Source organism: Apiotrichum porosum (genome assembly GCF_003942205.1).
Source record: "Apiotrichum porosum strain DSM 27194 chromosome Unknown scaffold_12, whole genome shotgun sequence".
Classification (NCBI taxonomy): domain Eukaryota; kingdom Fungi; phylum Basidiomycota; class Tremellomycetes; order Trichosporonales; family Trichosporonaceae; genus Apiotrichum; species Apiotrichum porosum.
Genome location: NW_021167119.1, coordinates 540,202 through 559,752, shown reverse-complemented (window position 1 = coordinate 559,752; position 19,551 = coordinate 540,202). Strand labels below are relative to the sequence as shown.

At 60.5% G+C, this 19,551-nt stretch overlaps 8 protein-coding genes across 8 annotated transcripts; 6 read left to right on the top strand and 2 right to left on the bottom strand.

Annotated features, from left to right (window-relative positions):
- Positions 1–1,380: 1,380 nt before the first annotated feature.
- On the top strand, positions 1,381–3,284 carry EHS24_002252 (uncharacterized protein; the record flags this gene model as incomplete). Its single annotated transcript, XM_028617996.1, has 5 exons — positions 1,381–1,386; positions 1,454–1,850; positions 1,993–2,192; positions 2,243–2,824; positions 2,862–3,284. 5 exons carry the CDS (start codon positions 1,381–1,383, stop codon positions 3,282–3,284), a joined length of 1,608 nt encoding a protein of 535 aa, XP_028473674.1.
- Positions 3,285–3,674: 390 nt separating this feature from the next.
- Positions 3,675–9,380, top strand: EHS24_002251 (uncharacterized protein; the record flags this gene model as incomplete). The annotated part of the gene is made up of 4 exons (XM_028617995.1): positions 3,675–3,710; positions 3,901–4,104; positions 4,200–4,645; positions 4,709–9,380. The coding sequence occupies 4 exons, from the start codon at positions 3,675–3,677 to the stop codon at positions 9,378–9,380; spliced, it is 5,358 nt and encodes a 1,785-aa protein (XP_028473673.1).
- Positions 9,381–10,702: 1,322 nt separating this feature from the next.
- EHS24_002250 (uncharacterized protein) lies at positions 10,703–11,028 on the top strand (the record flags this gene model as incomplete). Its single annotated transcript, XM_028617994.1, has 2 exons — positions 10,703–10,828; positions 10,888–11,028. 2 exons carry the CDS (start codon positions 10,703–10,705, stop codon positions 11,026–11,028), a joined length of 267 nt encoding a protein of 88 aa, XP_028473672.1.
- Positions 11,029–11,106: 78 nt separating this feature from the next.
- EHS24_002249 (uncharacterized protein) lies at positions 11,107–12,902 on the top strand (the record flags this gene model as incomplete). Its single annotated transcript, XM_028617993.1, has 7 exons — positions 11,107–11,553; positions 11,608–11,841; positions 11,949–12,073; positions 12,131–12,278; positions 12,317–12,421; positions 12,711–12,813; positions 12,865–12,902. 7 exons carry the CDS (start codon positions 11,107–11,109, stop codon positions 12,900–12,902), a joined length of 1,200 nt encoding a protein of 399 aa, XP_028473671.1.
- A 458-nt stretch (positions 12,903–13,360) lies between these two features.
- EHS24_002248 (uncharacterized protein) lies at positions 13,361–14,367 on the bottom strand (the record flags this gene model as incomplete). The annotated part of the gene is made up of 3 exons (XM_028617992.1): positions 13,361–13,778; positions 13,835–14,112; positions 14,203–14,367. The coding sequence occupies 3 exons, from the start codon at positions 14,365–14,367 to the stop codon at positions 13,361–13,363; spliced, it is 861 nt and encodes a 286-aa protein (XP_028473670.1).
- A 1,944-nt stretch (positions 14,368–16,311) lies between these two features.
- EHS24_002247 (uncharacterized protein) lies at positions 16,312–17,025 on the top strand (the record flags this gene model as incomplete). Its single annotated transcript, XM_028617991.1, has 3 exons — positions 16,312–16,437; positions 16,489–16,775; positions 16,812–17,025. The coding sequence occupies 3 exons, from the start codon at positions 16,312–16,314 to the stop codon at positions 17,023–17,025; spliced, it is 627 nt and encodes a 208-aa protein (XP_028473669.1).
- A 104-nt stretch (positions 17,026–17,129) lies between these two features.
- Positions 17,130–17,636, top strand: EHS24_002246 (uncharacterized protein; the record flags this gene model as incomplete). The annotated part of the gene is made up of 2 exons (XM_028617990.1): positions 17,130–17,339; positions 17,379–17,636. The coding sequence occupies 2 exons, from the start codon at positions 17,130–17,132 to the stop codon at positions 17,634–17,636; spliced, it is 468 nt and encodes a 155-aa protein (XP_028473668.1).
- A 550-nt stretch (positions 17,637–18,186) lies between these two features.
- EHS24_002245 (uncharacterized protein) lies at positions 18,187–19,169 on the bottom strand (the record flags this gene model as incomplete). Its single annotated transcript, XM_028617989.1, has 3 exons — positions 18,187–18,511; positions 18,560–18,792; positions 18,843–19,169. 3 exons carry the CDS (start codon positions 19,167–19,169, stop codon positions 18,187–18,189), a joined length of 885 nt encoding a protein of 294 aa, XP_028473667.1.
- Between the last annotated feature and the right edge of the window lie 382 nt (positions 19,170–19,551).

Here is a 19,551-nt window from a genome sequence, read left to right as displayed (position 1 = left end):
GTGGTGGTGGACGCTTTGGAGTGAGTGGCAATGGGAGGATCTGACACCACGGCGCCGGACGAACACTGCACGTTCACACGACCGGCGGCACGCGCGACGTGGGTTTGGGCAGTGCGCCCCGCCTCTTGTTTGCGTGCTGCCGCGCGCGCGCTTGCCGGAGGTGCGCGGGCTGCGCAAGAGGCCGTGTGTGTGTGTTTGTGGAGGCTATGCTGGCGCGTAGGAGTGGGACGATAAGGAAGATGTTGTGTGCAACTCACCTCGGCAGCCATTGAGTGAGATGGATGGAGGGGGGGAAGGGAAGGGGGTTGTTGGTTGGGTGGGGGGGGGGAGGGCGTTTGAGGTGGCCGCTGATGGGTGGAGGGGGGGGATGGGCCTGCGGCTAGTCGGGGGGTGTGGATGTGTGTGTGTGCTGGATGTGGATGTGTGTAAACTGGGGAGTGTTGGTTGTTGGAAAGAGGGGGTTGTGGATGGCAAAGCGACGAGAGGGAGGACTGACTGTCTGTTCGGTGGATGTGGAGTAACGAGACGGTTAGCCCGGGAGCAACGGCTGCGGCACGGAGGAGAGGGCAGGGGAGGCGGCGGCGTTGGTTTAAGGTGTCACCGAATTGGACGGGGAGAGGGAGGGGTGGGTGGGGTCTACCTTTGCAACAAGGTAGTTGTTGTTGTGTGTGTATGTGTGTTGCGTATCTGTCGTAGAGGTAGATGGTAGAGAGGTAAGGGGTTGGTGTTGGTTGCAAACAGCACTGTACGATTGGGAGGTGCCCAGGGTGCGCGATGGATGGATGGATGGATGGGTGGGATGGCCACTGGCTTGTGTGGGTTTAGGTGCTGTGATTGGGCGTGCAGTCGATAAGAAACACACCCATGGCCCATGGCTCTCAGCTGCTGAGCTGCTGCCTGTCACTTTTCCTGAACGCGCGGAAACGGCAGTGGCATCTCCTCCTGTAGGTCCTTCATCGGCCTCTGTTCGGACTTGTGCGCGCGCGCACGACACGGCGCTCGGTCTCTCTCTGGCTGGCTGGCTGGCTGCTGCTTGGCTCACTCCTGCGCTCACCCAATCAGCCTGGCCCGGAAGGAGGATTCTTATCCTCACGCAGCGCCATCGACCCGGCGCGATTATCAGGAACATGCTAATGACGGAACAATTAATAGAAATTAAATACACGTATTGTAACACAGTGCGGGTGATGCCACCGTGCGAAAGTAGGAGGCACAGGGGCGACTTTCTATTTCCCCATTTGTAACCAGTTTCCTAATACCATTACCTCTGTCTCGTCCAAAATATAGTATGCATCGGCCACATCCATCAATATCACTGTCACAACATTCTCTGCCATCCCCCTTCTCTTAACTCCCTCCTACGTCACCTTGGTCCGTCCAATGAAGGTACATACACCCCACTCCACCCAGTCCCCCCCCCCCCCCCCCCCCCTGCTCACACACCACCTCCCAGGTCGCAGTCCAAGGATGCTGCCACGGCAGCCTCACAGCCATCTACGACTCGATCGCAGAGTATGAACACAAGAAGCACGACAAAGTAGACCTCTTGCTCCTCTGCGGTGACTTTCAGGCGCTCCGCAACAAGCACGACTTTGCGTCCCTCGCAGTCCCACAAAAGTACCAGGCCCTCGGCACATTCCACCAGTACTATTCGGGACAAAAAGTCGCCCCCGTCCTCACCATCGTCATTGGCGGCAACCACGAGGCAAGCAACTACATGTGGGAGCTGTACCATGGCGGATGGCTCGCATCCAACATCTACTACCTCGGCGCAGCAGGAAGCGTCATGGTAGATGGTCTCAGGATCTCGGGCGCCAGCGGCATCTACAAGTCGCACGACTACAGGAAGGGTGAGTCTGGCAAAGGTGGTGTCAAAGCCAGGTTTGGCTTCTTCTCTTGCTTCTTCTCTTGCTTCTTCTCTTCTCTCTTCTCTTCTTCTCTCTTGCCCTGCAGAACAGACTTCTGTGAACATCCCACTGACAACCCACACAGGCCACTTTGAGAACGTCCCCTTCAACAATTCTACCCTCCGCAGCGTGTACCACATCCGCGACTACGACGTCACAAAACTCATGCACCTCCCCCTGACAGACGACCCCAGCGTCTTCATTTCGCACGACTGGCCCATCTCCATCGCCAGGCATGGAGACACACGCGGATTGATACGTCGCAAGCCATACTTCAAGGACGAGGTGAGCTTGGAAGTCTATGAATGTTTGGACACTGCAAGCTGACATTCCAGATCGACAAGAACACGCTCGGCTCGCCACCCTTGTTCGGCCTCTTGAACGAGCTCCAGCCCAACTTTTGGTTCGCCGCACACTTGCACGTCAAGTTTGCCGCCCTGTTTGAGCACTCTCATGACTCGAAGAAGCGGAGAACGGCTGTCGCTCCATCGGCGGTAGTGGCCGCTGCCAACCCCGACGAGATTGCCATCTCGGACGACGACGAGCCCGCTGTGACTGCTCCTCCGGCTGCAGCTGTCAACCCCGATGAGATTACCCTCTCTGACGATGAGGAGCCTGTGGTGACCGCTCCCTCGGCTGCGACTGTCAACCCCGACGAGATTACGCTCTCGGACGACGACGAGCACGTGGAGAATGTCCTCACCCCGCCATCCGCCCCCTCGCCCAGCCCCGACACCGCTGCTCCAGTCAACCCTGACGAGATCAACATTGAGGACGAGGAGTTTGACGAGGCGCCTGTTCACCTTCTGCCAGCCAAGCCCGTGTCCGTGGTACCAGCCGTGGCACCAGCAACGGGGCCGAGGTCGACGCGCTTCCTCGCTCTCGACAAGTGTGGCCCAGGCAAGGACTTTATCCAGGTGGGTTCATGACACGGAACGTGCCTCTAACCCTCAGTTCCTCGACATCCCCGCACCCAGGAAGTCTGCACCGGGCCAGCCCCCACGGCTGACGTTTGACCCGCACTGGCTCGCCATCAGCCGCGCGCTGCACCCGTACCTGTCGACCGAATTCGAGCAACGTCCGCTCCCCGATTCCGAGGTTGTCGAGGCCATGGTCGAAGACGAGCTGGAGCGTATCCTGCAAGAAGGCGTACTCGTTCCCGGCCAAGCGCTCGGAGACGACCTGTCGGCCCCGCCGCCACTGGTGTGGGAGAAGGGCGAAGTGGACGTCGGCCGCGTGCAGCAGTTTTGGCCCACGGCACCTCCCGAGGGTCACCCGGGCGGCAGCAGTGCCGCGTGGTACACGAACCCGCAGACCGAGGCGTTCTGCGGCATGCTGGGGATTGAGAACAAGGTCAACCCGAGGCCGCCCATGTAGCATAGCATATGTAGATAGAGAGAGAGAGAGATACACAGAGAGACACAGAGAGTAGACCTTGGACAGCCATGAGACACCCCATCGTTTCCGTTCAGTGCAACCGTGTACGGGGTGTGGGCGGGAGTATGTCCGGGTTCAGCCGGACGGAAGCAAAACCCACGCGCGCGCGTGTGGTCGTCCGGCACTTGCTTCTTGTGGGTGCCTGGCTTGTTGACGCGTCGAGGGGCAGACGACGGCGGCTGGCTGGGTGGATTCTGCGCGCAACAACATCTCACCACGTCTCTCGCCTGTCACATTACATCTCTCACATCCATCGTCCAGCGTGTGTCCACATTACAACAGGCAACCACAGTCACTCCCTCTGTCCGTGTCCGCACACGCCTGCCAACCATGCCGCCAGCAGACGCGGCAGGCGCAAAGATACCAGTGAGTACTGCGGGTGCGACGGACGGCGGCCCAAACAGCGTTGCGTTCACATGCCGCCGACAAGACCGTTTGGTGGCAAAAGACAAAAGCAGAGACAATGCTGTCATTTCAATCAGCTAGACCCGTTCCCCGTCTCCCTTACCTATCCTGTTGCTGACACCTCCTCCTCCTCCTCCTCCTCCTCCTCCAGTGCCCGACACCACAACACCTCCAAACCGAGCTGGACGCCCTCGCGGCCGTGCTCGAGCCCGGCGAGAGCGAGGCGACATGGGACAGGCTTGAGCGCGCCATCATCCGCTTTGCGGCAGTGACCCGCGGCGGAGCGTACAAGCACATGGACGCCTACGTCGTCGGCGTCGGCAACAAGGGTGTCGGCCTCAAGATTGTCGACTGTGTGAGTAGCACGAGTGGTTTCCAGCAGCCGTCACTGGTGCTGGGTGTTTGGTCGCTGTCGTCGTCACCCGAACAACCGTACTGACCACCGCCCAGATGCTCTCCGACCGTGGCCGCCTGTCTGGCGCCTCAACCGACCTCGTGCAGACGTTTGCCCCGCGCCTCTCGACCCACTTCCAGCCCCTCGTCCACCTCTACATCCCCGTCCTCGTCCGCCTCCTCGCACGCCCCAACAAGGTCTACCTCAAGCGCGCAGAACGGTGTTTGGGCACCATTGTCGCGCACTGTCCGCTCCCGCTCATCCTGATCTACCTCCGCACGGGGCTGGACGACAGGAGCGACGTGTGCAGGCGCTCGTGCGCGACCGCTATCGAGCAAGCCGTCAACGAGTGGGACGCGAGCCGCTTCCACCATGAAAAGGACCTCGAGAACCTCGAAACATGTGTGCGCAAGATGGGACGCGACAGGGATGCCGAGGTTCGCAAGACGGCCAAGCGCGTCTGGGCGACGTTTAGCGAGACGTGGCCAGAGCGTGTAGACGAGTGAGTGCGCCTGCGCGGAAGGCTCGAGTCCGTGTGTCGAATAGTTGATCTGACGTCTCTCAGCTTTACGGCGCCTCTCACACCAACCATCAGGCGATACCTCGACCTCCCAGCCCCCGGCGACGGCCCCATTGCTCCAGCCAAGCCAAGGTCGAGGATCGGTCTCGGCCCACCCAAACCCACTCACACACGGGCCCAGCCATCGACCTCAACGGCCGACAAGGAACGTCCCACAGCCTCGGCCCTCACCTCTGGCCCACAGAGGACGCGCGCCGCCCGGATGGAGCAACACCTCGACGTCGACGCACCGCCCCGTCCGCGCGTGCCGTCTGGCGCCAGCCGCGCAGTGGACCCACTCCCCAGCGGCCGTCTCACCCGTTCGAGCTCCACCACACACGGCAGCACGCTCTCGCACCAGTCGTCTGGCAGCAGCATCGGCTCTACCGCGGCAGAGAGCAGGCGGAACCCATTGTCAAAACCCAGTCGGTCCCAGGCTACCGCCCAGGCATCGAGTTCGGCCACGGATGTGCCGGTTCGTCGGTTCGCTCCGCCGCAGCGCATCGTACGCCCCGCTGCCGACGTCGATGACGAGCCGCGGCGGACGCGTGCTGCCGCCTCACATGCCGAGCGTGCTGCGGCCCTCGGCAAGCTCGGTGGCGCAAAGCGTCATCCCACGGCCACAAGCACGAGGTCCATTACACCCACCCTCCCTCCTCCCACGACAGCCACCCGAACATCTCCTCCTGAACCTGCTCCCTTCATCAGTCCCAAAAAGGTTGCGACATTACAGACCCCGCAACCTCGCTTGGCCAAGGCCAGCTCAGAGTCTCTGCGTTCAGAGGGCAGCTCGTCCGACCCGAACCGTCGCGTCTCGCTCGTCCGTGAACGCGTGCTGGACATTGAGCGCGTCGCACAGGAGCTCGGCACGCCTGCTCGCCGCCTCTCGCTGAACCCCGATCTCGCCTTGGCTGCCGGTATCCCCATTCCATCCGACACGCCGCCAGCACGAGATGGACAGAGAAGCGTCTACTCGCCGTCGTTGTCCATGCTCTTGGGCAAGCACAAGATCTCCACCGATGGGGGTGACCTGACATTGGCGGACCTGTCCATGGACAATGCCACCATCGAGTCGCCCGTGCGGATGTCGCCGTCGGGTCTTTCGCGGAGCCTCCAGAACACGCCCCACGTCGCCGACCTCGTCCAAAAGTTCTCCTCGCCTGGACCGGCCGGTACACCCTTACGCCGGATCGCCTCCGAGTCGCTCGCCACGCCCACCGCGGCGTCCGCGCCCTCAGCAGCCTCGGCCTCGCCCACGCCAGTTGCCAACACGGTTCGCAGGATCTCGCCGTTACCCAAGCGTTCCCCGCTCGGCGACGTTGCGGAGACGGACACGCCCGTCCGCCCCCTCAAGCGCAAGGGCTCGCACACGGACCTCGTCCTCGAGAGCGCGTTGCAAGCGGCCCAAGTGGCCATCGAGACACCCATCGCGCAGCAGGCTGCCCTCCCTGCGTTTGAGGAGCCCCTCATCGCGTTTGGCGACTCGCCGCTGCGTCTCGCCGCGGACCGTGCGCCATTTGTCTTCAAGGGCTCCCGCCTGCTCAGCCGCATGAGTACGGTGCATGACCTCATGAGTCTCGATCTCGGCGGCCTGGACACACCGGCAAAGCCCAAGGTGGAGGACGAGATGATTGCAGAGGAGGACGAGGACGAGGACGAGGACGAGGACGAGGCAGACGTGACCGTCATCGCTGCCAAGCGCGACGACGCCGACGACTACCCCGCCGACCCGCTTCTCGAGGAGTTGCTGCAGGCCACTGCGCCGCCTGCGGCCGTCCCGGAGCCCCAGCCTCACGCCGAGCTCGAACAACCCCTGGTCGACACCGAGCCCGCCGAGCTTACCCCTGAGCCCATCCCTGAGCCTGCGATCGACATCACCACGGTCCACGACGACCTTGTCCAGGTCGCTGCAGACCGCACGGTCGACATGGGCGAGGAGGACATGGACCTCATCTCTGAGCCTCCGTCCGAGCCCCACAGGTCGCCGGCAGACAAGTCCATTGCCATGGACGAGGAAGAGGACATTATCGACGAGCCTGTTCCCGCCGAGATCCAGGTCCTGGACCCTGTCGCGGAGCCGGAGCACGTCCACGTCCACGTGCCTGCACCGGCGCTGGTTGACATTGACATCGACGTTGCCGAGCCAGAGCCCGAGCTCGAACTCGTGCCCGTGTCGCCGCCGCACGTCGACGCGGTCCAGCTCGACGAGCCAGTTGTCGAGCGGGACGAGCCTGTCCCCGAGCCAGTCTCCGTCGTCCAGGAACACGACAGCCAGATTGCCGACGACGAGCAACCTGCCACCGAGGAGGCGGAGGCAGAGGTCACGGCCGTGCTGGTGTCCGAGCCTTTGGTTGAGGTCGAGGGCGAGCAGGCTGCTCCTGAGCCATCTGAGGAGCCTGTTGCGCAGCCCATCAACGAGCCTGTCGACGATCACATCGCCGAGCCCATTGAACCTGTCGAACCTGTCGAGCCTGTCGAGCCTGTCGAGGAGCGTGCTGGCGAGCCCGTCGAGGAACCCACCGACCGACCCGTCACTGTCGAGGCCTCCCACACACCGGTGCCTGCCATCTCCGCCATCGACCAGACCCCAGCCGAGACTGTCATCATGACTCCCGCAGACCCCGTTACCCTGCCCGAGACCCCCGCTCGCCAGCTCGCCGACGAGGTCGACATGGACGCTACCCCTCTGGCCTCGACGCACAGCGTCATGGAGCCCCAACCGACTCTTTCAGGCACGCACACCCCTGTTCCCGTCCACACTCCAACTGCCGAGCTCGAGATCCCCTCCGAGTCTTCGTCAGCCGCTAGCAGTCGACCGGCCTCACGCACGTCGTCGCGTACAGGCGCCGCTCGCCGACCCCTGTCTGCTCCCAAGAGGCACATTGACGGTCCCGTCGAGAAGAAGACGTTCCGCCCCGGCATGACTCCATCTGGTCCCGCAAGTCTCGGTCTTGGCCGAGCAAACTCCAAGGGAGCTCCTGCACCCGCTCGCCTCGCCACCAGGAGTGCCAGTGCCACCGTGCCTTCCGCTGCGGGTGCCACCCGTGCTCAGGCTGCAGCTGCGCACACATCGGACTCGGCGCCGACTAGGTCGACTCGTGCCGTGTCTGCCTCTGGCCCTCCTCCGACTGAACCGCTCAAGGCGCCGTCATTCGCCAAGCCCACGCACGCGAGCAAGGCGTCGTCCAGCCTGTTCAAGCCCACTGCAGCTACTGCTGCGCGTGCGGCTGCGGCCAAGGAGGCAAAGGAGAAGCGTGAGCGGCCCAAGACTCCGCAGGACGCTCCCACCTCGGCGGCGCCGGCGGCGCAGCCTGCACCAGCAGCAGCATCAGCAGCAGCTCCTCGTCGTCCTCCTGGTGGCGCATTTGGCTCCACGGCCGCCTCGCGTGCACGCGAGGCCGCACTGCCTCCTATCAAGCGTCAACGTGTCCAGCGCACAGCGCCTGGCGAGACGTTTCGTCCCGGTCGTACAGGCGCGAACAAGTCCAAGGCCGCCGTTCTCGGCCAGGCGAGCTCGAGCGCCGCCGGAGCCGCGCGTCAGCCGAGGGCAGTGCGCGGCAAGCCTGCAGCGACTGGTGCAGTGGAGACGTTCCCGATCCCTGGACCTGGTCTGCTGGCCCCCACGTCCGCCGCGGCCAAGGAGAACGCACCTGTTCAGTCTTCTGCCGGCCCCAGCGACCAGGGAAAAGCCCAGAGGGTGTCGACCGAGGAGAAGTCTATGTCTCTGCCTAAGCAGACTCTGACTCTCGACACTCTCACCATCCCCTCCTCTTCGTCAGTGGTCGACCTTACCGAGTCGCCCATTGCGCGAACCCCGACCACCACGGCCTCGCTCCTCGCGTCCCCGTCCCCGTCCACCCCATCCTTCCACCACCTGTCCCCAGCCAGCTCGCGCGTCACCTCGGCATCGTACGCGACAAGCAGTGGCATCTCGGACATTTCCTTTGGCAGCACGTCCTCGTATTCCGGGGCGCCCAACATTAAACACAGTGCGAGCCCATCCAAACTAAACTTGGCGCCGGCACGCCCGCTCGCGCCCGTGCTCACTCCGACGCACTCGGCGCAAGTCTCCATTCCGTCCTCGCTCGGCATCCAGCCCGTGGTCACTGAATCGCCCGCGGTCGTGCACACGCGCCGCGTGAGCGGGATTCCAGCGAGCCTGCAGAAGACGATTGCCGATGAGGCTGCCGCACGCCGTCTCTCTGCCAACGGCGCCACCTCGCCCTTGCTGCAGGCGCAGGCCCGGCGGCCAAAGTCGCCCATGCCGCAGCTGTCGCGCCCCGAATCGCCCACGACCACGACGCTCACGACGCCCACCGCGCGCCGCGTGTCCCCCGCATCGGCTGCACCGGGTCTCACCGACGTCCACAGCGACGACGACGAGCCGCACCTCACGCCCAAGCCGCGGCCGGGACCCATGACGCGCCGCCGTACCGCCGCAGCCATGCGCGCGAGCGAGGCTGTCAAGGCTGAGATGCCGGAGCACGCCCACGTCCACGCCCACCTGCCCGAGGACGGACCTGCCAGCGTCGCGCGGCACGACGTCAGCACACCGCCCGCCAAGGCCGCTGCGAGCCTGCTTGCGCGTCTGCAGGGTATGGCAGGAGGAGGAGGAGGAGGAGGGGGAGCGGAGGAGCGGGGCGTGTTGAGCCCACGGGACGCCAACGGGCGAGTATAATGTTTCTTCCGGTTTCAGGTTTCCTTTTCTTTCTTTTTTCTCCAGCCAGCCAAAACGCCGCGACGTCTCGCGGGGTCGGGAGGGTGTATAACCCTTTCGTAGTGTACCATGCATTTATGCAATCTTCTAAAGCCGTGCATGGAGAGCAGGGCGTCGGTCGGGAGCTTGGTGGGGGGATGTGCTGGCGGCCGAGTTGGCGGCGACGAATCAAAACGGGCGTATTTGTCACCCGGGGTTTTCGACACCAATGTGGCGCGGTGGGAAAAAAAAATCAAAAAAAAATCGGAAAATGGACCCAAAATGGGGTTTTTTTTGGCACAGAGGTGTCAGCGCAACGACGCATGCGGTAATCGCCTGTGAGGTCTGCCTGAGTGGGTGGTTCACACGGGGTGTCGGATCATCTTCTGTGTATCGACCACAGCTGTGTGATACGAGGGATCAACCCACATACGCACCCCGAATGACGGGCAAACCGAGTAGCCAGAGTGGGGCGGTGTGACGGGTCATCGCTGTGTGTCAGTGTGTCATGTGGCCAGCCGACCCGCGCGAAATGCCGAAACAGCTGTGACAGACGGGCGACCATAACGTGCCCGAAGTAGCGTGTACAACGAAACTCAAACCTTGCGTGCCAAAGCTCATGCCGGTGGCGTGGGTTTCGCTACTGCAACTACATGGGTGGCATTGCACCAGCGCACCAGCACGTAGGTCGTGTACAGGGCCGTAACCCGCACACACTGCAGGTTCCGCCAGTGCGTCCCGCAGTGATTGCCATGGCATGCACGCACGCGGCCCCCTGTCGCTGTCCCCAGCCTTCAGTTGCCGAGCTTCTCAAATCCGAGGCGGAAGCGATGGGGGGCCGGCATCAACTGCGCCCGCAACGTGCCAAACCGCAAAGGGGTGGGTCGCCGGCGTCGAAGCGCGCAGAGTCGCACTCGTTCCACCGGGGCGGAAGCGCACCTGGAGACTCCGGTTTCCCATGGTACCAAGTCTAGGCCTGCACCAATGCATCAGCGCGTGGAGGAGGGCGTAGCAGGGTGAATAAAGCAAGGGCGGCCAACCAGCATGTGGTGGCAGGGCACGGTGCCTTGGGTGGTCAGACTCGGGGTATTTAGGGCGGCGCTGTATCTTTCTGTTTCTCTTCTTGCCACTCGTTTCAACACCACATACGTCGATGGTCCGCCATCTGAGCTCCATTGCACCCCAGGCCCTGCGCTTCGGCCCAGACGACCTGTTCCTCCTCGCCCCGACGTCCCACCCACACGCTGTACACCACTCTCACCTTGTGTCCTCTTCCACTACCACCCCTTACTCACACGCACACTATGGACGCCACTGCTCTTTACCTTCGCCTCCACGCAACCTCGCCCAAAGGGGTACCGTACAAGGACATGTTCATCTTCATCTCCATCCGCCACCCCCTGTATTGCCTGGTTTCTCTGGAGATTGCTGTAAGTGTGACCTTGCCGTTTGTCAAGTCACTCTCGTTGACACTGCACCAGCGCGGCAGGGAAGTTATGTTGGAGAACCCGCACGACCCCAGGGTAAACCGCATCGTCGTGGACTGGCCCTCACCTTGTCTAAAGGGGACGGTCCTCCCCCCCCAAGCAGAGTTCCTCAACCTGGTGAACCGGTGCGGCGGACGTCCTGAAGAGAGCTGGGGGCAAGCTCTGCGTGACGAGCGGATGGTTCTTTTACCACGCCCATCTCACTCCACTGGCTCAACAACATGGCTATTAACGCACTGCGCGCAGCCATCAAGAAGATCAAGGCTACAGTGGCAACCGCCAAGAGCACCTGTGACGAGCTCGTCAAGACGCAGAAGCAGCTCGAGGAGAGCCTCGACGCCCTGATCCAACGTGAATGCGACCTTGCCCTGCGCGAGGAGCGTATTCCTCTCCCACGCGACCCCGACAATCCAGCGCTCGATCTGGCAGCCCGCGACATGCATCCTTCGGGCAGCTCGGGTGCCGATGCCTTCAAGCACGTTCCCGCCGGGGAGGCCCTCGAGGCCGTCGATGTCAATCGTCCACTTCGCCCACAAGGGCTCGAGACCAGTACCGACGCGCCTATTCCCCTTCCCGTGTATGGCATCCTCCTTTTTCAAATGAACCGACCAGCTGCTGTCACAATCTACTTTGTCAGCACCGCCTACCGCCTCAGCCCGGCCGCTATTGTAAGTAAATGTCGTAGGCGCCTGTAAACGGAGCGGGGGGGGCACCCTTTTTAGTGTGCGCGCACAGCGCTCACACGCCTCAGTCTGTCGGCGCATGCCGTCAAGAACCTCGAAAATCCTCCCAGGTTTCTCGTCTTTGACCTGCCCGCTGGCGCCACCTTCCAAGGCAACAACTATGACCTCAAGGAGCTGCGAAAAAGCAGGAAGGGTGGTTCGCAATGCGTTTCCAAGTGGTGGTTCCTCGATTGTCTAGACCAGGGTCGGGTCGTCTGTGCCGACCGTTACGAAGTCCGCATCGCCACCATCGCGACCAAGTAACTGCCTCACATTCTCCCGCCCGTCCCCAGGCCGTCATCGATTTTTCCGTTAACCTCGCCGCAACGTACCTGCGCTAGTACGCGTCGGTAATTGACAATGGTTCCCCCGTCCTCGTCGTAAACTGGCATTATATCAAGACCTGCGAGCGCCTCGGATACCTCCTTGTCGCCGAGCATAACTGGGGCGGTATGCGACTCTTTTGGTGAGTGGCCGTTTGCCCTGACGTGAAACAGTGCAAACATCTGACATGTGTCTTTAGGCCGTCCCATCGCTACCTCTTCCCGGCACGTCTGGCAGGCACTGCGCCAGCTGCCATTGCTCTCGTCCTCCCCGCTCGTCCTCCCCCTGCGCGTCCACGTCTCGATCCTGTCGCTGCGCCTGGTCCACCTCCAGCTCGTCCTCCCACTGTGCGCCCCCTTTGCCCCCTCCCCCTGGTGACCGTGAGCCCACGTTTGCGGAGATGCTCCAGGCGGAAGACAATGAGAGGAGGGAGCAGAACGATTACGCCCGCACCCGTGACGCGTTTATGAGGAGCATGGAGGTCCGCGTGGTGCGTCCTCGCGGCGCCCGCTAGTGACGCCCATCATCATGGGCTTGTTGATGGTATACTCTGATGCCCGCTGTGCCCAAGTATTGTACATTCCCGGTTGCTTTTCAATAGTACATGATGAAAGTCAGTCTGTGTTCTGTCTACAACCCAGTCTGTAAGAGGTCGCCGCGCCTCAATCGCACGATAGTCAAACCACAGCATCGTGTGTGCTGTACACAGTTCACAGTGAAAATGCAGTTTCAAACTGCACTGTGGCACAAGCAAAGCAGTCCGCCGTACTCAAGCGTAGGCTGCTGTTCGATCTCGCCCAGAGCCCTCGAGCCAGACAAAGAAGAAAATGGACGAGAAGGACTGTCCCGCCACGCCCGACGGCCAGGCATTCATGGCTGGCAGTGAGCGTGGCTACAAGTGGGCGATGCTTCACCACAACGACATGTGAGAAGCCGACGTGGAAGGTGGCGAGGATGCCAAGATGGTGTGAGGGTGGGGGCCTGAACATGCATGCACAATGCACCTTGCGACGCGATGACACATGTGTATCTACATTGACACTGGGTCGGTCTGTAATGAACGTCGATTCTGGGATCAGACTCATCACCACCAAATACGGAGCACGACGACGGATATGCTGCATATTGATAAGCTCGATGGCACGAGAGATTAACGAGTGGCAGTGGGAGGATGCGCGCCTGTTCAGGCGAGTTGCAACCGTTCACAGTCGCTCACTGGAGAGAGTTACTCCTGCTAACCGTCTCTTGTACGGCGGAAATGGGTCCCTCCTCGTGGAACGCGTGGACACGCCTTTTGTGTGTGTGTGTGTAACAAAGTGCACGATACCAGGTAGTACATTGCATATGCGTCTCATGTCAACGCCCTCTCACTCGTACACTCTCCGCCTCGGCTACATGACAACTGGCGCTCCTCTCGCCGCGTGGATTCCTAGTCGTACCTCGTGCGGACAATGCTGCGGAGACGATCACCTTCCAGCAGGGCCAGGCGGTACAACCTGTTGCCCTCCACCCTACGGCGGAAATCCTCATCCTCCTCCTGCGCAAGAAGCTGCGCGAGGGTCATCTCGCGACCTTCGTCTTGGCCCTCAAAGTGGTCCTGCTCCTGAGCATCGGGCTCAGGGGCAGCGTCCACGACGGGGACGGCGGGGGCGGGGGCAGGCTCGGGCTCGTCGACCTGGGGGCCGAGCAGATCCAGATCGGGGCCGGGGAGGGGCACAGGCTCGATGGGCTCGGGCTTGACGTCGGGCTTTTCATCCTCCTGCTCAGCCTTGACGTCGAGAGCTGGGAGGACGGCCTCGGGCGCGGTACCGCCGAAGCGGGCGGGGTAGAGGTGGCGGACCGATGGCCTGAGACGGATGTGTGAGCACCTTTGAAGTGGGTGTGCATTGCAAGAGGCGCTCACCAGTACACTCGGTAGCCGCCCCAGTTGTCGGCTGCCGTAAACACGCGTCCTTGGAGGCGGGACTGCTTGATGAAGTCGTACGTCACCACCACAACGCCCGAGTCGGGGTCGATGGTCGGGGCGTACGTCTTGATGTAGGCGGCCGAGGTGGCCATTGAGTTCTCAATGGTCTCGACCGACACGTCGACGCCGTATGCCTCTTGAGGAAGACCAACGACCACGAGGTTGAACGCCTTGGGGGTCTTGGTGTTGGACGACACGTCCGCACCAAGCTGCTCCTGCCACAAGTCAGTTCTTCAAAAACGCCAGAGGTATACTAAGCTGGACGGCGGTGGAACGGCGGCCACGGGGAGAAAGGTGGAACGTACCTGCAGCGAGCGACGCCACTCGCGGGCGGTCTTGGGAGCGACGCCGAGGGCGAACGCGACCAGGGCCGTGTAGCCGGCGAAGAGCGTTTTGTTGTTGTTGTTGTTGTTGTTGTTGTTGTTGTTGTTGTTGTTGTTGTTGCTGTTGTTGTTGTGGATGGGAGGCATGATGGAGCGCGTGTCGATGGATGATGGAGAAGAGAGATCGGCGTCACAGTGTGGGCGCCGTTTATGTGGTGTTTGTGCACACACGTTTGGCCACATAGGAAAATTGGATCCGCGTTGCCTCCGCACTGCCTTGCGTCGAGTTGACTCACCTGCTCATTTGCTTGACAAGTCCCCCAACAGTGCACATTTGCTCGCAGCACATTTTCAGAAGTCGCTAGCGGGGGAGTAGTGGGTGTAACCAGCCGGATACGACATCTACTTATCCACAGTGGCCTGTGGCCCGTTGTCTGTGCAACCCACTTGCTCCATCAGAGCTGAGGCAGTAAATATCGTTTTCCATGGTGATTTTGGGTCGTTTATGCATCGCCAACAGCGCTATGCTATTTTGGCAACAGGTTTGTTCGTTGTATCTCTCCATGAGCGACCGGGGTAATGGGACAAAACCTGCCACAGGCGACCGGTGACGTCTCCTCAAGCAATACATACATCACACCCCGGTGCGCGATTCCTCTGTTTTTGTGTCACCGAGGTGACCCGGCAGGTGACGACTGACCAGCCAGCGAGCACCAGCGGGCAGTGAAATGTAAAAGCAAAAGCTCTGCATTGAGGACAAGAGATGGCGTCAATTGCGCTGGAGATTTCCAGTGGCAAGTGGCTTCGTTCATAGGAGGCGCTGACGGTGGAAATTGTAATCCGGCGGTCCCGCGACCAATAGTTTTTTCGCTACGGCAATACTATCATATGGAAAAGGATGGGGATGCATACACGTCTATAGATCTACCTGCTATAAAGATGAGATCGAGAGAAGCCCGAGACGAAACAGACAGAGCATTCGGTCCTGTGCCACATTTTGTGGTGCAATCGGTTTCCATAATCCGACTTGCCACCAGCGTAGTTTATATGGGCATTCGCGCGGACAGGACAGCGACCTGAACAGCACAATGGTTCCATGCTTGAGTTGGCTGTGAATACTTCCCCTTCTCGCACACAGGTGGAGCATTGCCCTTGCAACGGCGGGGGGTTCGAGTCTTCGAATTTGATGCGGCCAATCATTTTTGCTGCACCCATTACCTGATTTTGACCCGAGCCCCCCAAGGCCCATCCATTCAACCCTCCGTGCATACAACCCGAATGCCTCTGCTGGCCACAACCGCCCTCCCATGTACATGTCCACGCCCTGTGGCCTGTGGAAATTGCATGCCCGTTAACCGAATTGTCAGCCGATGCTGCAGACGCTACGTGTGTGCATGTAGGGCCCATGCAAAAAACATCCGCTGTCCACTGGATATCGGCGTTGGGCCGCACCGCATGTTGGTTTGGATGACCTCGTTTTTACCCAACGTCCGCCACCAACAAAAGCCTCTACCTCTACTTCACCAAGGATGTGGAAGAACTTCTCACTTTGAGGCTGGCGACGGCCGAAAGACCTCATTAACAGCACAGTGGCAGAGTGGGTCAGTGCTCTACCAACACCTCTTTCCATTTCGGTGCTGGCACAACTTGCTACTGTGATTTTGAAGTCGATAGAGACTGAGTTGCAGTCATGGTATACGTGCCAATGAATGACTGACGGCGTGCAGTCGTAGCACCAAAGAACGATCGTCTTGGTCTAACCAACTGGGATGGGGATGTTGGCCAAGCTGCCATTGGTGTGGCCGGTCAGGACAACGGACAAAGGCATGTCAGCTGTTGAGCCTTGCTGCCAGTTTGTTTGGTTTTGTCAGACATGTTATAACTTTGTGGCACGTGCCTAAGCCAGCCCTCCAGATGTTGCCTGTTTACCCACAGATGCACAAGACAGTTCACGACACGCGCGGACACATCTGCATAAAGGAATTCGCCACCTCGTTTCTACCCCTCTACTTCTTCTTCTTTCACCCATCCACTCAGCCAACCACGCCCTAACCCTTTTGGCTGAGCGCTGTCCCACACACCACTCGCCCAATGTCCACTCCCACTACTGCGGTGGGGGCAACCCCCCCGCAAAAACCCCTATCAGGATTCGCGTTCTTCATGCAAAAGAGTGGCTGCTTGCCGCAGAAGACCGCCGAGAAGGTCATTCTGATCGTGGTGAGTATCCTCTCTTTGTCCATCTGTCCTTGTTCTATCCCTAACCGCCAGCGTCTCGGTGGCCAAGTCGTCGCCTACCCCTTGGATCTCGTCACAACCCATATCGTGGCATGGGGTCCTAGCCTTGGGGGCAAGGATACCCCTGGACAGATCGTGTACGCTCCCAAAGCGCCTCTTCCAGTCAACAGCGGAGAGGACTGGGACCTGGACCGCATCGTCGACACGTTCTGCACCTCGTATGGCGATCCTCCCGGAATCCGTGTCGTTCACGAGGGTTGGCTGTACGAGGTCCTCAACCGCAAGGCCCTGGTGGATGACGACAAGTGGCTCGTGTCCAGGTATGTATTGTGCTGCTCCTCTTTAGCTGACAACAGGGCCGACCTCGACCTCTTCTTGCCCCGCCAAGCAACTGCCCTTCCGGGCCTCGTGTCGGGCATGCTAGCAGACTGCCCCGGTCCTCACCAAACCCGGCCCCCTCGACTTCCCTCGTCGGTTAATTCTCCAAGAAAGAACAAGAAACGCCACTTCCAACGTCAGCGGCCAGCACTGCCCAGAGCCGCCATCCTCCAGTCTCAACAACCGTTTTGAGCCTCTGGACCACACCCAGGACATAATGTCGGACTTTGAAATCCTGGGTGGTGGCCATTGGTCTCCAGGCACCGACACAGCTTCCCCCTCGCCACTGAGGCAAAATGACCAAGCCGCGGCACGTCGCCGGTCGTCGGATTTCGAAATCGGCACCGAAACACCCGCCTCCTCCCAGGGTGGCTCGCTGTCCACCCGTCCCCTCGGCCCAGAACCCGGCAGCAACCTCATTCTCGCACTCGTTTGTGCAGAAGCGCACTTTTCCCGTCACTGTCGCCCTCATTGGTGCAGGCGACCGCTTCGAGCCGACTTTGCGTGTACGTTAGCCCAGTAAACACCACGCTTACGTTCCCTAGGAACATGGAGCAGTCATCCAGCGCCTTGAGCAGCAGCCGCAGGTTGTCGTTGTGGAATCCGTAGCCAGACAGGTGTACACCGACACCCCAGAACAGCTGGCGGCCCTATGGGACGTCAGCAAGGGTGCGTCGGTCATCGTCTCCTGCGAGTGGGTAGGCGTCCCGCTTGGCAAAGGAAACCCGATACCATTCAAGCCCTTCATGGTGAAGCTCGAAAAGCTTCCCAAGCCAAGCAAGAGGGCCAAAACCGCCCACTGAAACAATCCTCTCGGAACTTCGCCCGGGTCCAAGAAGCCCTTGCTTGTCATCGTCGATAGTCTCTTACTCGGACTTTTTTTTCCCCCTTCAACAGCCAGCTGCATGCGGGATCTGCCACTAAGCAACCCCACATGCACTCCTACACCTCTTTCCCAATCGTCAGTACCCTTTAAAGGAATAGTTTGTTTAGTATGTAGCTGTTACTGCCACCTCATGCCGTACTTGGCGTGGAGTATGCCCCATTCCCCCTGTAGCAGGTACCCCGCACCAGACATGACTTGGCCTTGCGGCTGTGTGTACTTGGACCGCGGAACTGTCGGCTGCATGTCTACGCAAGCGGTCCAAGTACACAAAGCACTACTTACCCATTATATGAGCTGCAGTGCGAAGCGCGCGCGGTCTTCGGGGCGACACGAAGCGCGTGTGCAACGAGCGGCACGGCACATGTCCGGTGAAGAGTCTCTGGCCGTTAACAGTTCAAACCGAGCAAGAACGCCGAAGGACAAAGTTGCATTTTTAAAGTAAAAACAATTAGGCATTCCTGCGGCATTCACGGACGAGGGTCGGGGCCCATGGCAAACTGCGGGTAACGGTCGGCAATGCTCCAGTACTCATCACGGATCCAGGTGCGAAGCGGGGTGTCGATTTTCTCACACAGGATGTCCGCGCGCGTAAAAAGCCAGATGGCCGTTTGTGGAGCGCGGAGGAGGACCATGCTGAGAGCAACGCGTCCGAGGAACACGGCACACACGGCGCGGACAACGTCAACGAAGGCGAAGGTGACCTCGAGGCTCCTACACGCCAGGGCGTAGCAGCAGGTTTGGAACCCAGGCGAGAGTTTTGTCTGCTTTACAAAGCGGTGCTGAACGTCGGGCCTGAGTGGTCAGCAGGGTTGCTAAACGCGACTTGCACAAGGCGCGTACCAGTAGATGCGTTGACGCATGTCCACAATGCCGTCCCTGCACGCGTAGACGGGGATCGGCTGGCGGCGGTCGACAGTGGGAGCGAAGCGGAGAAGAAGGGCCTTGGCCTCATCCATCGCAGGCGTGTGTTCGCCGATTTCGGCATAGGGATTGCCGTCTTGGACGGGTAGCTGCACTGCCACGGCCTTGATGATGGGACTGTTGACGTTGTTGAGACGCTTGCCCCCGCGCGCCTGTAACTGTTAATTCTTGGCACATACCAGACGCAATATCAAAAGCCTACCTTGACGTTGTCCCGTGCTTCCTCGGCAGGATGCTGCAGGTCTGGCTCGGGCACTTGGATCCTTTGGACGAAGACCCAAATACCTTCCAAGGCCCTATCGTGTTCCTGCTCGAGGAGCGCTTTCTGGTCGAACATCCACCAGATGGGGTGGGCGACAGCAGAAACAAACAGAGCAGCAAGGAGAGCACCGGGAGAAAGGGAGGGGAAAGCCAGGCGGACGAGACGGAGGAGCTGGCGGAAAAGAAGACGGGAGAGGATGCAGAGTGTCGAGACGAACATAGTGAGGACGACTTTGTCGATGAGATAAAGACGAAGACGGAAGCGCATGGTTGTACTGTGAGCGGTGGTGTGAGTGGTGTGAGTGGTGGTGTTTGAGGAAGGTTGACAAGAGCGAAGACTGTCAAAATGGCCAAGCGAGAGTGTTTTTGCCTTTGACAGCGGCAACCGCACAGCACCCCCCACGCTGCACCCACTGCCTATTGCCCTAATGCGCTGCAAAATTCCCCGCAAAAATGCCAGTGCTCACCCCCCGCTCCTGTCGCACGGACCGAGTGCCCCTCATGTCTGTGGATCTGGCAATGGCGCGTGGGGATACATGCCGCAGCGCAACTTCGCGTCACCGTAGGGACGTCCGTACAGTGGGTACAGCGGTACAGTGGGTAGATTGTTCTGCCGTTTACCCGGAAACGATGTTTTGGGCGTGGGAAAG